General features: G+C 41.9%; 1 protein-coding gene and 1 non-coding gene across 2 annotated transcripts in view; one reads left to right on the top strand and one right to left on the bottom strand.

The window, feature by feature from the left end:
• The first annotated feature begins 4,764 nt into the window (after window positions 1-4,764).
• On the top strand, window positions 4,765-4,836 carry trnap-ugg (transfer RNA proline (anticodon UGG)). Its single transcript has one exon. It is a non-coding gene; the product is annotated as a tRNA-Pro (tRNA).
• Window positions 4,837-5,279: 443 nt separating this feature from the next.
• The window catches only part of lrp5 (low density lipoprotein receptor-related protein 5), a 76,543-nt gene continuing 64,875 nt past the window's right edge, over window positions 5,280-16,947 (bottom strand). The window contains exons 20-29 of the mRNA XM_056387173.1: window positions 16,653-16,855; window positions 16,286-16,476; window positions 12,815-13,024; window positions 12,386-12,511; window positions 11,396-11,632; window positions 10,989-11,099; window positions 10,654-10,893; window positions 10,421-10,563; window positions 10,183-10,280; window positions 5,280-8,296 (exon numbers count right to left, since the gene is read on the bottom strand). Of these exons, the coding sequence (XP_056243148.1) occupies window positions 7,972-8,296; window positions 10,183-10,280; window positions 10,421-10,563; window positions 10,654-10,893; window positions 10,989-11,099; window positions 11,396-11,632; window positions 12,386-12,511; window positions 12,815-13,024; window positions 16,286-16,476; window positions 16,653-16,855 (1,884 nt within the window). The 3' untranslated portion in view covers window positions 5,280-7,971. The remainder of the gene's footprint in view (window positions 8,297-10,182; window positions 10,281-10,420; window positions 10,564-10,653; window positions 10,894-10,988; window positions 11,100-11,395; window positions 11,633-12,385; window positions 12,512-12,814; window positions 13,025-16,285; window positions 16,477-16,652; window positions 16,856-16,947) is intronic.

The raw sequence follows: 16,947 nt of genomic DNA, 5'->3' as shown, positions 1-16,947 counted from the left end.
CTTGTGGACATGAGATCTCAGTAACACCTTGACAGAACTCCCTCAAATTTGGCACAAAAGTTCACTTGGACTCAAGGATGAACTGATTAGATTTTGGTAGGTCAAAGGTCAAAGATCTAGGTCAGTGTGACCTTACAAAACACTTTTTAGCCATACCTCAATACTTCACACAGCAATTATGTCAAGATTTCATACAAATATTTAATAATATTTTATATGACTGAATAAAAAGAGATGTAACCTGAAACTAGTTTGAGTGGAGGAGGCAGACAGCCAGGAGGAGGGGATTCTAGTTTACTGTTGTAAGAGTTTGCCCATTGAGACATTTCATTTGGAAACTTGAACATGTTGTGTATAAATTAAACGGTTAGGGTTGGTTACTGCTGCTGTCCTTCAGAGGGGAAACATGAGAGTGAAGAAACTCCAGCAGCTCTCTGTCCCATCCACCGTCCAGAGCCCTAATGATGAATTTCAGATAGTTCTCTTTGTATGTCCCAACTCATGAAACATGTGACCCACCTGATGATAGTCAGCAGTCTCACTCTGTATCTCTAAACAGGCCTCTAGAAATCTGCATTTAATCCAATCCGTAAAATCAACTGCCAGAATTCCTCTGTACCTCACTGTGTTTACATTTAGTATGCAACAGTACACAGTTTATGATTGGTGGTGGGACGTCCCAGTTCTGTGTTTACAGTTTACAGTTCCGTCACACAGCATTTGGCTGACCGATGGTGAAACTACAATAACTCAGTCAGTCAGTCTGTGACATTCTCTGACATTCATGATTACAGGGCTCGCCCCGCCTTATTTGTCCACCCAAAAACAGTTGTGCATTTAACTGTAGCATTAAGTAAAGCTCCATGTAATAATGCAAACTGGGGTAAGGCATGTTGCTTCAGAGGACCTCTGGGTTTCTGTTGATGAAAGTGTGTGAACAGTAACATGGAAATATCAAAATAACCTATGAATCAGTTTGGACAATTTATATCATTACTGTTACAGAACGTGTCATTTGGCCTTTATTTCTATTGTTTTCAGGACTGTTTCATATGGAATCCATCCTTCATTTCCTGACGTGTGTATCAAGTAAATATTGTGAGGCACTGGAACTGTGATCTTTATTATACCATGAAAAATACTGCAGCAACTGGTCTCTGGTGAACTCCTATTTACAAGTAGCTGGAGTTAGTTTAAGTTTTCAATAGAGACAGTGAAATGTATTGGAACAATGCAGAACAGTGCTGTAGCTGTCAAATACAATCTGAGACAACATCATCCAGCCAATCAAAGAACCCTGATTTGACATGTAGGGTTTTTTGGAGTATACAGGGAGTGAACTCATTGCCCACACTCAAGATATCACATTAAAGTCAAACGGTGATCAAACAGTGTAGGCCCATAGGTGTGGTCACTTGGCAGGTGCAGCACATTTTTGGTGGAAAGGAACAGCGGTGAGGGAGGAGAGGGAACATTAAAAGAATTTGAGGATAAAAACTGAGGTGACACAGAAGGCAGACAGAGAGAAAGAGAAAAAAGAGCCACTGGGTCTAGGCAGCTGGTGTAATTACAGAGCGGCGAGCACACAGAGAGAAGAAAGGGAGAGAAAAAACAAAAAGTTGTAGAAGTTGTAGTGCCGATCTCCACCTCTTCCCTGCCTCTGTTCAGCCCTCAGCACCTGTCTGCCAGCTGGACAGGCTTCACTTGAAAGTTTCCCACTTCACCTGGACAAGTTTGCTTCATCCCATCATTTTATTTTTACATAGGTAGCCCCATTCTCTGAGGCTTCCTAGTATCTGGGGTCATATTACAGAAACTCCTAACTTGCAGATCCTATCATAACTGTTTGGTAACTATGGTGATTAGGTTTAGGACCTGAAAATTACAGATGAACAGTTCCTGGGCCAATGTTCATATCCTGACTGAAGACAGGGAAAGTGTTTTACACAAGCTTCATAACTTCACAGAATCTGAATTCAACTCTAACTTTAGGATAACTGTTAATCTGACCTGACTTTAACTTCTCAACCTCTTCCTCCATATCACTGCTCTTTTATTACACAACCAACCAAATATCAGCAGACTGAACCTATTCACTGGGAGGCTAATGGCAGACTCAAATGATCTGTTGAAGTTTGATGACAAAACACTTGATAGTAGAAACAGGCTATCTTAGCCCACTCTCTCTCTCTATCTCCTGTTACGTTATTGTAAATTTCCCAAAAAGAATATGTTTGGATTTTTTGTCTCAATTAAAAATCTAAAAGGTAAAGAAAACACCTCGGTGAGATGAGAAAAGTAGCGTTGTCTCGTCTCGTCTCGTCTCGTCTCGTCTCGTCTCGTCGTCTCCCGCTTATCCGGATCCGGGTCGCGGGGGCAGCAGCCTCAACAGAGAGGTCCAGACGGCCCTCTCCCCAGCCACTTCCACCAGTTCCTCCGGGAGAATCCCGAGGCGTTCCAAGGCCAAAAGTAGCGTTGTTTGCTAGATAACAGACATAAAAGTTGATGACTGATGTTGGAGTGTTTAGGATTTCCTAACCTGAGATAAGACAGGATGAAGTAAGATAAGAAGAATTCCTAAAGTCAGTTAGGATTTGCTTCTGTAAACTGGGAAAAATAATTTGTACTCTTCCGGACTTACACTAACACTGTGGAGATTATTAAGATTAGATAATAATATATATGTTATTTTATATTGGCAATGAAATGAAAAAGCTAAAATTGGAAAGGAAAGGGCATGTTATCAGCTAGCTAACATTAGTTAGCTTAAGTGTAACTTGAGGCTAAAGTTAGAAACTAGCTAACATTAGTTAGCTAAATTGTAGCTTAAGGCTTAAGTTAGAAACTAGCTAACATTAGTTAGCTAAACTATAACTTTAGGCTAAAGTTAGAAACTAGCTAACATTAGTTAGCTAAATTGTAGCTTAAGGCTTAAGTTAGAAACTAGCTAACATTAGTTAGCTTAACTATAACTTTAGGCTAAAGTTAGAAACTAGCTAACATTAGTATTCATCCACAGATACTTGACACAATCTAATTCAGTAACTCTGAAGGTATGAAAGTAAAGTGTATTAAACAAGCTAGATAGTTAGCTACTGCTACTTACATTTACATACAGTGCAGAGCAGAGACTTGAGGATGGAGCCACTGATGGAGTGAGACAGGCAGACGAAACGTTAGAAATGGTACAGTCCAGTGTCACAAGATTCTTTCAGGCATGAATATGGGAAATATATTGTAATATTTACAATGAGATGTTTCAACCCCCCAAACTGCTGTTATTACCTATTTTAGAGGGGTCCTCTTAATCAGGGGGTCAGACCCCCCAATCCCTTCGCAATTCCAACCCTGCCTACTAGGACTACAACTATTACTACTGATACTGTGTCACAGATACAGAACGGGTTGTGTTATTTCTAAATTTGTGTTGACATATTGTCCACATCAAATTTAAATCTTTGATTAACTAATTTGAGGGATACATTGTTTACAGTTTTAAAATGTATTTCCTCATTTCTATGCACATGCCAGTTTCCTGAGATTAAGTCACATTACATAAAACATTAAAGTCAAGATAAAAATCAATGTGACAGCACCAGGTGGCGCTGCAACAGAGAAAATGATGGTATTTTCACTCATTCTCAACACCAACATTTTAAGCATTTGATGCTTTGTAGTGGCTCTTGTGTAATTTAAAGCTGGGATATGAGATGTGACTCACAGCAGATTCAGAATAAACTGCAGTGGAGGGTTAAGGCATCAAACATAGGCTGGTGTGTGTCCTCTCTGGCTCTTTGGCTGAAATGTATTGGATGCCATTTTTGTTATCTCACAGTTTCAGACCAAAGCAACAGCACCAGAACAGCACTGACTCACACTCTGAACAAGAATAAAACCAGAGGGTGGCAGTAGTGCAACATCCATTCAAACATCAAAGAAGATGAGGAAGATCAGAAGATGAAGAGCACTTATGCGTGTGTGTATTTCTAAAAAGTATTCAATATGGGCCAAAATAGTGTGTGCTGTTAAACCATGTTGGTCAATATGGTCTGCTAACGATAACATCTCAAATCCCTTGACTCACTTATATATTTATATTTACATGTATTTATATATTCCTACATTTATGCCTAACTCATTTATTTCAGCATTTATTCATAGCTGTATTTGTTTATTATGTATTTATTTATTTAATATTGATTAAAATTGCATTCCAAAGAGGTGTGGCACTCGAGATGGCAAAATTGCAATGAAATAAAGTTGAAGTGAAGTGATATAGTGATTGGGAAATTTACAATAAAAAGTAACAGACATAGGAACAATAAATACTTTTAACAATTGTTCTGTTGTTATTCAAATTCTGTTAATTCAAATTCATAGTACATGATCCAGATCTGCCACAAAACGGGTTAACGGGTTCTTCCATGTCCCATAATCCATCTCTCCACTAAATTCGGTGTAAATCAGTTCAGCACTTTTTGTGTAATCCTGCTGACAAACATACAAAACAACAGACACGGGTGAAGTGCAAGTACAGCATCAGTTCTGGTCTTTACTCTTCTGATGAAGTAAAAATCTATTTGAAGTTACAGCCTTTGTCCATGTGATAGACTATTACACTAAATCATTTGAGTTCAATTCTATTAAAATGCGATTACCCTGTTTCACCAATAGATGTCAGCATTACTCTGTATACACACTACGATACCACACGGGGATGTGAAGTCAGTTAAATACCTTATTTTCTGTTGCGGAACGTGTAAAGGCTCGTTGGTCTAGGGGTATGATTCTCGCTTTGGGTGCGAGAGGTCCCGGGTTCAAATCCCGGACGAGCCCAATCTTTACTTCATCTATTCTGTTAGACCTATTTGTTTTGTGTGGGTAGAGTGATCTCAGAGCTCATACTCACACTGTGTTAATCAACTTTAATCAACAGCAACTCTAGGTATAAGCTAAAGCTGTACAGCTCCTGCTACAGACCATATTGATATCTTAAAACAGGAATAGTACAGGTGTAATCATTGCGGTACCGGTTCACAGCCATGGTTTACCGTTATTATTAGTTCCATCTATTAGTGTCTGCTGTGATACCTATTCTGACAAATGCTGTTACTCACCATAGACTGGTCAAAATACGACTCCTATTAGATCTGTTCTCCTGCGATTACAGCTGATATTGCAACTATTACTGTTAAGAGCTCAGTTAACTAAGGTACTGATATGTAAAGAAAACCTCAGAGTTCACTGACCTTCAACAAGGATAACACACACAACATTCCTTAAAATAGAACCTTTATTATATAAAAATGCTTTTGATACAAAATTTGTCACAAGTGTAAATTACACAAAGCATTTTTAGCTGAGACAACAAGTACAGGGTTTTAAGGAGTTTTACTGACACAGTGGTTTAGGGGCGGGGCCTACAGCCCTTCAAAAAAATGAGCTGACACACACAGATGCAACGTCAGCTCTGTTATCTGGAAATCCATCTGCAGCCAGTCACCACACATCAGCTGTAATGTCACCTGACAGGAGATGGATTCATCAGACGACAGCGAGTTTCCCACCTCCAAAAGTGCTGGTATCTTTTTCTATCAGGAAACTACACACTCCGCTCACAGGTGTCTGCTGGCACTGTGCTGTTAAAATGATAGTAGATGTTCCTGTGAGCACACACACTATTTCTAATAAAAACATGGCAGAAGGGCCAGCTTAAAGGAAGCTTGCTGTGTTCTCCTTTGTCCAAACCCTGTGCAAGAACATGATACAGTCTGTTCAAGAACTCTCTCTGATCCTAAAACTCTTTTCCAACTTCTGTGAGAATGACCTTAGGTTGATTTATCCGGTATAAACAGCCCAGAGAAGCCAAAACATTCTCCTTCTGCTTGAAAAACACTCAATTATTTCCTAGGAAATATTAATATTATGTTCTTTTCTTTCTGTAAGTGCATAAAATGTCTTCACACTTTTAGTTGCTAGGTCCTGTGTTGAGGATCACTAAGTGCTGGACTGGATGTCCAAACCTCTGTCCTGACCATGACAGTACATGATGAGAATCATTGAGAGGCTTTGATCTGTGCAGGCCTTGGAGGTGGGAAAATAACTGCACCACTACATGTACTGGTATAAAGACCTAAAGCGTCAACAGCACCCCCAGAGGCGAGTGTCCAGTAGAAGGTTTGGACAGAAGGAGCAACATGCTGGTGATTCTGATCTGCTTAAAGCCTAAAAATGTAAAGTTTGTCCCAAGAGGTGAAACTGTGAAGATTAACTAACATAAAAGTACTTGTCCAAACTAAAACAAGGCGTTCAGTGACTCTTTAAAATCAAACATGTTCATCTCCTCAGGAGCATGATGTTGCCTCTTGGTCATCAAATTGATTATGAGACATGAGTCTCTGAAGAGCAAAGGCGAGTGGATCAGAAAAATCATTAGGGTTCAACCTCTGTGGACCGGGACTATCCAGAAAATATAATAGAAATCTGTCCAGCAGTTGATCACAGGTCAGGAGAAAAGTGTTCCTGGTGAATCAGACCTCTGACTCGGTTTTGCAGTGGAACGGTTTCTGCAGGATGTTTTTCTGTTTTCAGTGGATTTCTGTCTCAGCTCTGTTTACCTCTCACTTTTCTTTTTCCAAAGACTCCTTCAAACCAAACATGTTGACCGACATAGAAACAAACATAATGATCTACACACAAACACAAATACAAATAACAGAAGTCGCTATAAGAATAATTTGTTATTAACTGTAAAATAGCTTCATGATCTACTGTCAGTATGAGAGTGGTAATTTTGGGCTTTCTGTGAAATTATATGTCATAGTTACTGATATAGTATGTACACAATAGCAGCAAACACACTTTTGGTAAACGGGACGATTAGAGTAAAGAAAAAGTTCAGGTTCACAATGAAAAGCATCCACTCAGTCACTGACTTCATTACACATATGTACAATAGCTTTACATCATGATATTCATTTGGTATGTTGTTGTCACGTTTCTACCGTTTAAAAAGGCCCCAGGTTCAACTACAAAGAATTCCCGATCTGAAATGTGAGGGACACAATTTCAAAATAATGTACAAAAGATTTCACACGTTCTCTTGGCCCTGTTCCATCCATCCACTCATCCATTCATCACTCTACACATTCATCCAGTAATCATCTATGAGTTTATCTAACCTCCTACACTAATGTGGAACATTCACATGTACACAGCTGTCCAGTCATCCATCCATCACGCACACATCCACTCGTCTACCTGTCCTCTGTCTTCTGTGGAGCGGTGGATCAGCCAGCGTGAATAAAATAGTAAAATAATTGCTCTCTGATCTATTTTTGTTCATATTATTTTAACACTATATACAGTCCTGCCACTGGTCTGCCAACAAGGACGCTGTGAGGAAGGAGGAGACAAATGGCAGGAAGCTAAGAGTGGGGGGAGGCGGCATGCCTTCCATGCCTTGGCTTCAGTTTTAATGAATAACTTGAGGCACTGGACTCACACCAGTGCACACTGGTGACTCTCAGTCAGTGTGTTTAGGCTCATACTTGGACAGACGGAAGTGGCCCAGCAGAGGAATGAAAAGTAAAGAGGGAGCTGCTGGCTGTACTCACTCATCATCTCCTCCTTGTGTCCTGCACAGAGACAGGAAGGGCATGAAACCTTCAACCTGCCGCAGTGAGTGAATGTTGGAGCAGGATAGGTGGACGACAGAAATACGACTGATCAGGTGATGGCCGCCCTGAAAGCTCCAGGGTGACTGGAATGATGAAATGACCAAAGTGGGACCTTGAACAAGGCACTTGAGTCTAACCAGCTGATATAAAGCAGCATGTGTGAGCCGGTCAGGGCTGGAAGTTGGCACATGAGTTCTTTCCCTAGTAAAGTGGGCCAGACCAGGCCAGTTCTGGGTGAGGCAAGCACACTTTGTCCATTCCTTCCTCACAGGGCTCTCTGGCTGTTGGAGGGTCACGAGGAGTCGGTGCAGGGCGAGGGAGGAGGGGGGCACAGGTGGAAGTAGGAACGCTCTGTGGAAGGGGACGGGGGGCAGCTCTCCTCAGCTGACAGGTACTGGGAGCGGGGAGTCGGGGGTGGAGGGTAGGGGTCCGAGTCTGAGTTCAGGTCCATATAATACTTGTTGTGTTTGCCGTGGCTACCGTGGCCCGTGGCCTTCCAGCGGCCCGCTGACGACGCCAGCCCGGCCGGCAGGTGGTGGGGGGTGTAGTCGCTGTCGCAGACGTCGGTGCTGCAGGGTGTGGTGGGTGGGGCAGCACCACGGACAGGGTGGTAGGGTCTGATGGGGAGTGGACATAGAGTTAGATCAGGATTCAAGTTCACTTCTGCTTAATCTTCATTTGAACCCAGGTATTTATATATTGAAAGTCAACTGATGTGCTAATAAAGCTGCTCTCACGTCAGGTGTGCAGGGGGGTTTCTCACTTCACAGTTACACTGAACTTTCTGTCTCTCTGCTTAGCCAGGTAGGTAAAGACAAATGAAGAATTGTGAGACATCCTTCAGACAAATAGCCTAGTCTGCCTGATTAGACACTATGGCTTTAACCCTCTGAGTTCGACAGATGTTTCTATTAATATCTTTGTGATAATAAAGTCTAGAAATGTGGTTTGAATGTTGTTAGAATCTGTAGACTCTTCACTTTCAGATTGATATTATTGTGAGATTGTATGTGACTCATTGCCAGAGCTAGAAGGCCTCTAACAGGCCTTTTAAGTAAAATTTGGTTTAAGTAGAGTGACAGAAAACAGGCATTTATTTTACATGTATCTACTATTTTACTCACATGTTGCTTTATTTTTGTGAACCTAATTTTTGGTAAACCAATTTCAAGCATCAGTGGATGTGGGTTTGATTTCACAAGAGATTTTTAAGAATTTACTGTTGCACTGACCGACTGAGTGATGAAGTTACATCATTGATCAGCCGGCCAAGGACTGGAGTTTCCTGGTTGTGATTTTGTTTATTGAATACTGGGAAAAACTGAGGTGGAGTATTTGTGTGACCTCATAAACTGAACATACAGAACTAGACTGTGTTGTGAAGAACCTTCTTAATATAATCTTTGGCAAATTTAAGTGATGGTGTGGATGATTTAATTTCACTTGAGTCTTCTTTTTGTTGTGAAACTATTTACACGCACTCTGTTATTTCCAGGTTTTCCAACTTCTGATTGGAGCAGAAGGTAACTTGGACTTGTATGTTAAATCGCTTAAGACAGTTTTCTCTACTCGACAGATCTCAGTGTGAATCCAGCATTATGCATATTGGGGATTTTGCCAGGGGAAGTTAATCTGCCTTCAGAGGTGTGTTCCTGGGTGAAACCAGCCTTAGAAACAGGAAGTAGAATAGTGTTGAGGTATTGGAAATCAAAAGAGCGTGTCAGTTTTAATGAATGGGGAGTAGAGCTGGTTAAGATGGCTTCTTATAAGCAGCTTATCCAGAGAGTTAATAACAGTCTAGATGTATTAGGGAAGATATGGGCCCATACTTGGGTGCAATAGGTAGAGATGATCGCCAAGACAACTGATATCCATGTATCCCATCCCTGTTCTTTATGTATCAAATGATTGTCTATCCTCGATGGAAGAGCATAAGGTGTTATGTGGATGTCTAACAGCCTGTGTCATACACTGAGGAAAGTACATGTTGTGTTCGTATTTTATTTTATGATTACCTTTAATTTACATGTGTCAATCTTTTAGCTCTTTAATATATGTTTGTAAACTAAAAAAAGCAATAAAGAGGTTTAATCACAAAAAGAGATACAGTTTTCTCCATTTGCTTCCCCCAATCATATTATTAAGCTTGTGACATCATCTTGTACCTGTACTCTGTCACACAGGATCATGTTGTGTTTTAGTTGCTCCAGCTTTTTGTCAAATGGAAATATTCTACAGATTTCTGCAGATTTTTACACACATTTCTACAAAATTCAGACTGATGTTTTACATCTCCACCAGAATTTAAAATAAAGCTCTTTGGAAATGAACAAAATTTGATTGAAGAGCATGAGTTTGTAATCACCTGGTAAATAACTGCAGGAATAAAACAGCAAAGCTTAACAGTAAACTACTAACAGGGCCGACCCTCAATGCAGCTGCATCTTTGCTGGTGAGCTGATATGGTCCATGTGAGACAGACCTCAGTAAGACTGTGTGTTACCTGTAGGATCTGGTGGTGGATGGACTGTTGGAGGAGTAGAAGATCTCTGTGTTGTAGAGAGAGCGGTCAGTGGCTGGGGACGGAGGAGGGTTCAGGATCTACAAACAAAACATCTGGGTGTTATTTGACTGTGGAGAGAGACAGCAGCACAGGTGTGTGTGCAGACTGTGTGTGTGTGTGTGTGTGTGTGTGTGCAGACTGTATGTGTGTGTGTGTGTGTGTGTGTGTGTGTGTGGACCTGAGGGTAGAATGCTCCCTTGGTAGATGAGGAGCTGCTGGATGAGGCTCCGGTCACATGGTTCCTGTCGTACAGAGGAGCTCCACTGCTGCTGCTGCCCATCAGGCTGACTGAACTCATGATGGACTTCCCACAGGAAATACCTGCACACAGCAACTCACATGTCACTAACATCATCACATATGAGTACTGCTGTGAGTGCAGCACTACTGCTACAGTGGGTCTGCTCCTACCTTGGAAGGTGCCGTGCTGGGAGCTGCTGGGGGCGATGAAGTTGAGGGGCACATGTGGCGTACCGCTGATGTACTCATGAGGAAAAGTCCCACTAGGGCCCTTGTAGCGTCGACACACTACGCGCTGGCAGACAAAATAGGCTCCTCCAATCACAAAGACCAGCAGGATGATGGCGATGACTGGACCGATGGTGTTGGGCCCAGTGTTGGGGATCCCACTGGAAGGAGGAGACACATACTCTACACATGGAACAGACAAAGACAGACACAGTCAAGTTGAGCAGAAGTAAATGAAGCTTACATTAAATCTTGTATGAGTGTTTCAGTGTCTTTACCACAGGCGAGCTCGTCTGATCCGTCAGGACAGTCAGAGTAGTTGTCACACTGTTGTTTCTTAGTGATGCACTGGTTGTCACCACAGCGGAACTGGTTCGGAGGACAGATCGCTGCAACAGAGAAAACACATGTAGATCCATGTAGTTCAATGTCAGAAGTAAAAGTAGAGTAGCCAGGTAGAACAGCCCATCAGTTTAATATTACTATTTATTATTAGACTGTTTGTATTGATGAATTAACTATAGCTGTCAGGTAGATATGTGTGTGTGACGTAACATGAAGTCGAGAAATTCAATTTAACAATTAAGGTGTGTTTAATGTGCCTCAAAATGTTGCTTAAGTACAGTTTAGTGAATTCAGTCTGAACTGGCCCGTGGTAAACCTGTGTGTTCAGGTGTAAACCTACTCTCACAGTCCTGCTCGTCAGAATTATCAGCACAGTCGGGTTCACCATTGCAGCGCCTTTGAGCATCAATGCAGCCTCCTTTATCACACTGGAACTGGAAGGCCGAGCACACGGGGCAGTTCTCCTCGTCGCTGCCGTCTTCACACTCAGAGAAGCCGTCACAGCGCCACGCCATCGGAATACAGTCGATCTCCCCCGTGGAGCAGGTGAACTGCTCTGTGGAGCAGGTGGGAGGCTCTGAAAGAGAAACAGGAGGCAACATGTTCACAGTGGAGTGGACACCAGGACAAAGAGGGAGGAGCAGTGAAACATGTAACATTAAAGGTAAATCAGAGGACTGAGCACTGAAGACTGCAAAGATCAGAGCCTTCAGCCTGTGAGGATCCACGAGTCAGACTAGATCCACCTGGCCTGGTGCTCCTGGAGTATGGGCCACACATTTGTCCAAAACTTCTATTTTGACGTCTGCATTAAGATGTCAAATATACACGTCTAAAGACAACAGAAAATGCAGTGTTAACACGGCAATTTTGGATGTCCTAAGGCGTTTAAATTGTTCATCAATTTCTGAGAGGAAACCCTCGAGACCTTATCATTTCAAGGGAAGAAACAATACCCCATTCAACCTACCAATGAACTGAGGTTAGGAATATTGACAATATTTGTGAAAATATTTACATAGGGTTAGGGTTATATATATATATATATATACACATATATACTACTACTACTTATTGAGAAAAATGTAACTTCAATATCATAATTGACATTCATTTCATGTGCTGTGTTTGTTGATGCCAACCAGTAGCATGGAATAGCATCGATGGTCCAAATGTCAAAACCTACATGTTAACACAGACTGAACTCTCTGGACCCAAGTAAAGGAGGCGGGTCACTTTGAATGAGTCTCAGCTCCAAGGAGAGATGAATGGGGACTGACTGCACCATGATCTTAATCATAAAGTTGTTTGCTTGTTGTTTGTTGTTTACCTCCACAGCGCAGCAGGTCCTGCAGTAACACCAGGTGCATGGGACAGGAGCAGCGAGGTGTACCGTCACCCTTAGCAATGCAGATATGGGAACAGCCGCCGTTGTCACGGGAACAAGGGTGGGATGCTGGAGAGAGGAAACAGTCATTACTAAAAAGGGCACATGCTTTCCTGAAAAACCACCGGAGGATAACTTTGGAAGTTTTGAACCTGGGCCTTGTTTTCTCAGGATGTAGATGATTGAAAGACACAAGAATCTTTAGGGTCAGTGCAGTAGTGAACAAGAACGGTTTACTCTGCAACCAGGAGACAGTTGCTGAAATGTAAACAACGGAGAACATGTCGGGTAAACCGTTCTTGCTCAATACTGCACCGATTCCAAACATCCTGCACCGAGCCACTCAGTGTATGTACATAAGAAGGGCCATACCGAACTCCTGTGGGTCCATCTCCTCCACAGCATGGATGGAGGTCAGGTATGATATCCGACCCTGAATGCGTGTGCGTCCGTCTCCGGTCAGTTTGTCCACCCTCTCTATCATCTGCTGCTGCCGGTCGATCCAGTACAGGTGATCTCCCAGGACTGTCAGCCCCATTGGCTGGAGGATGTTGGAATCCTGGAGGACAATGCGATTGGCGCCTGGAGGAATGATGTCATAAGAACGTGACATTAGTACATCATGACCAATCCTGGATTTTGAAGCTGAAAGTTTAAAAAAAACCCAAATAATATTGATAAATGAATTTTGTGGATAAGGATCCCTTCAATTTGCTTTGTTGATTGATGATCAACACTTACACTATGCAGCATTTTAGTTTCTTAAAGATCCATATTTTACACTTCTGTGTTTTATCCAAAGTGTTGATCCATAAGAAGATATATTTGTGGTTTTAAGAACCAAAAACCATCTCAATGTAGTTCCACATCTCCTCTGTCAGGCTTCTCTCTGGAGCTCTAGTAACGACAAGTCCAGGAGCCAATCAGAAGAGAGGAGGCTCCGAGCCTCTCTTCAGATTGGGTTGGGGCTTGGTGACTGCTTTGTTGTGACATCACTAAGTTCCAGAAGTCCTGACGGCTGGTTTTAAGGCTCAGTTTCTGAATACAGGCTGTGTGCATTTCTCTGTGGACTGAGGCTTTGATACTTTCACAGTATCAATATAGAACCTAGACCTGATCTATAATCACACAACACACCGACATCTACATTTAGACTATATGGAGCTTAAAAGATTAACCTGTCACTGTTATCTAGTGAACAGCTTCTGCAATGAAGAAAATAGAAGATATATGACGATATAAATTTGTGTCATTCACTAATTTGCTGGATGCAAACAGAACTCATAAGACTTACAATGACAGTTGTGTGTCCCATCTTTCACCATATCAGGAAAACACTCATTTGATTTGAAAATAATATTAATCTGAGTTTAAATATAAAACCAAAATGGATTAAAAAATATACCTAAAACTATGCAAAATAAATACACTGTGCACCATATCATCATCATTATTTGCGAGGTTATACAGACTTGATGATTTTCATTAGCACAGTAGTGATGTGTTTGACTACATTTAGCTAAATGCAGCTGATGTGCTTCTCATACTTTATGAATGACAGACTGAACAACTGTTGTGTCTTTCTGTTTGAGCTGCTGTGTTTGTGGTTGGATGAGCCAGAGTAAATAAAGACAAACAAAGCCTCTGTGTTGTCTGCTTGATCTAACATCAACAGTGTCTGTGAAATATTATTTCTTAGCCCATAAACACTGTCCTCATCAGCCTGACCACCCCGAGCTGATCTGCATGTGAATGTGAAAACAGCTGTTTGGAATTGGCTCGATCCATCTGACCAAAAAAAGGCAAAAAGCATGCTGCAGTATCTGTGTCTGTCTGTGTTCCTTGGTCTCAGTTCAACAAATAATATCAGTGTGTGGGTGGAATGGCTTCAGTAAATGTCTGTTTTTGGTCACATTTTCAATGTGGCTGCATGTGGCTATGAATATTGTGACAGACAGCTGACACTGCTCAACCCAACTACAAACTGTGACCATCAGTCCCAGAGTCCAAAAATTAATTTTTAAATGATTCATAATGGAGGATGTTCAGGTATAAACTCCAGAGCCATAATGTAGAAAACATGTCGTCACTTTCTGGCTCCATAAACATGAAACATGAAACATGTGACTGTGGATATGTGAAAACTTTCATTAATAAAACAATGTCTCCATGTATCTTCATGTATCTGTAATCCTGGAAGACGTTTAGGGTTAATGTTCCTTATTATGATTTCATTCAGACATGACATGACAGAGAGTGAGAGAGAGAGACAGAGAGAGAGAGTAAGAGGGAGGATGGATGTTATTCTGCTGTCATAGTGACATCATACCACTTACATCATATAAAACTGACTCCTTCCCCTTTAGTTTCTATGTCTAGGGTTATCATATTTTTTAACCATTGTAGCAGCTGCATGTGGAGACAGTGACATTTTAGTGATGTTTTCTGTCAAATATAAATCAGAAATAAATTTATAATGAAGAGAAATCCAATATTCCAATAACCTGTAAACTCTATATAGAGAGACAGAGCTGCAGCAGCAGAGACACAGCTGGTGTGAACACACACACGTGCTTCTCTGCAGCAGTTCAGTGACGTCAGCTGCTACACTCATGTAACACAGGCAGTGTGTTCCCGGTGTAATACAGCAGCAAACAACTATTTTCTATGTAAATATATAGAGGAGTAATGGTGTCCTGAACAAAGAATGAAGCAACACCCCCTCGGTGTGAGTTGTAATCTTTACTCTGTGCTTTGTTTTGGTTGCCGGTCTGGTCGTGTGTACATGTGAGTCTGTCCTGTTAAACCATTGAAGAAGAAACCATGTTTTAGTCTAAACAGGCCTCAGACAAAGAAAGAAATGACACCAGAGCACAGCTGGACTGGACTGAGGACTACAGGCTCAAATCCCTGTGACAGCTCCGTCAGTGTCTTCACCATCTCTGTCAGTGTCATTTGCGGCCGGTCCCAGTGGATCAGTCCACAACTGAATTTCTCTCCCAGTCTGACTGTGGAGCAGATACTGGTCTGGTTTTACTGACAGGAGAACCGTACGAGCTGCTACAGGGTCCAGCTGGACTCAGAACTGTTTTTTTTCCTCCTCCATGTATCAGTAACTTGATGATTCATAATGTTATATGTCTGTTTTCATTAGTCATGGCTACAGTAGACATGATAACATTAGCTAACTCACATGTTTCTGATATTATGAATGTGTTCCATAAATGTTGCTATTGCTAGCAGGCTAACTATCAGCATTGCTGTGGAGCATATCACAGCTATGCTAGCATTGGCTAATGGTTGTGGTTAGATTGTTCTTGTGTCTCATGCGTGTTTAGTGGAGGCTTTCACCGGGCTCCATAACACCGTACTGGGAACATGAAGGGAAGGGGGTGGTGGGGCTGAACGGAGGCTGGAGTAGTGGCCGATGAAGCATTATTTTTGGTGTGAGATGCTGGTGCTGTAGTGCAACATCTAGTAGCAATGACGATCGTTTACAGAACCTTTAACATCAGTACAGAGCAAATTCTGCTACTTGTTTTATAGCATGTGACAGTGCTGAGGCTCTGCATGTTCGACAATAAGCTGTATGTATAGAGTTTTTCTGGTTGTTCATTTATTCACCCCCACAGTTGGTATGAAAGAAAAGTGAAAATATAATGAAATGATGCTGTTTGATCAAGTTATTACTGTGGTTATGTGAGAGTTTTAACCCTGTTTGACATCATTACACCATCACATTAATCTGACAACATCACTTCACTTGTGTTCAAAGTGCTACAGGAAATGTAACAAATCCAACCTAATAACTTCTTTGAATTGTTTCTGTTCATGGTCACTCACCTGTCAGGTCACTGCTCTCGATGCGTTTGAGGTCGGCATCAACCCAGAACAGTTTTCCCAGTTTATTGTCCAGAGCCAGAGCAACTGGTCTGATCAGACCTGTGGTGAACAGAGACTCTCTCTCTGTCCCGTCCAGACTGGCTCCTTCGATCTTGGCTGAGCGCTCCTGCACCGTGGTGAAATACATGTACCTGCAGAGAGACACACACATTACATATGTTCTTGTATGCACCTGCCTATTCTCACTGTGTGACACCATAAACTGTTCTAATGACTTATTGGATTGTTGGAGTATAACACATCTTAATATAATAAAGCTTTTATTTTGTGGAGCCAACTGCAAACAGCAGAACAGAAGTGAGCTCACCCTTTCTCAGCGTTGACCACGATGGCTCTGGGCTTATCAGTGTCGTCCTTCAGGACCACGCCCACGGTGTGTCCGTCCATCCTTTGGACGTTGATGGTGTTGGTGGTCTCACAGGTCCAGTAAATGTGGCGGCTGTAGGGGTCCAGGCTCAGGTCATGAAGCTGGTTGTCCACTGGCTGAACAGTACTGCTCACTATCATGGACTGAGGGTGAACACAGAACACAGATTTTAGCACTTCTGATGTGATAAGCTGCTCTGTCCCTACTCCAGCAGATCAATCAGATCAATCAGTCT

This window comes from Seriola aureovittata, chromosome 10, assembly GCF_021018895.1.
Source record: "Seriola aureovittata isolate HTS-2021-v1 ecotype China chromosome 10, ASM2101889v1, whole genome shotgun sequence".
NCBI classification, from domain to species: domain Eukaryota; kingdom Metazoa; phylum Chordata; class Actinopteri; order Carangiformes; family Carangidae; genus Seriola; species Seriola aureovittata.
This window is presented reverse-complemented; position numbering and strand designations above follow the sequence as displayed.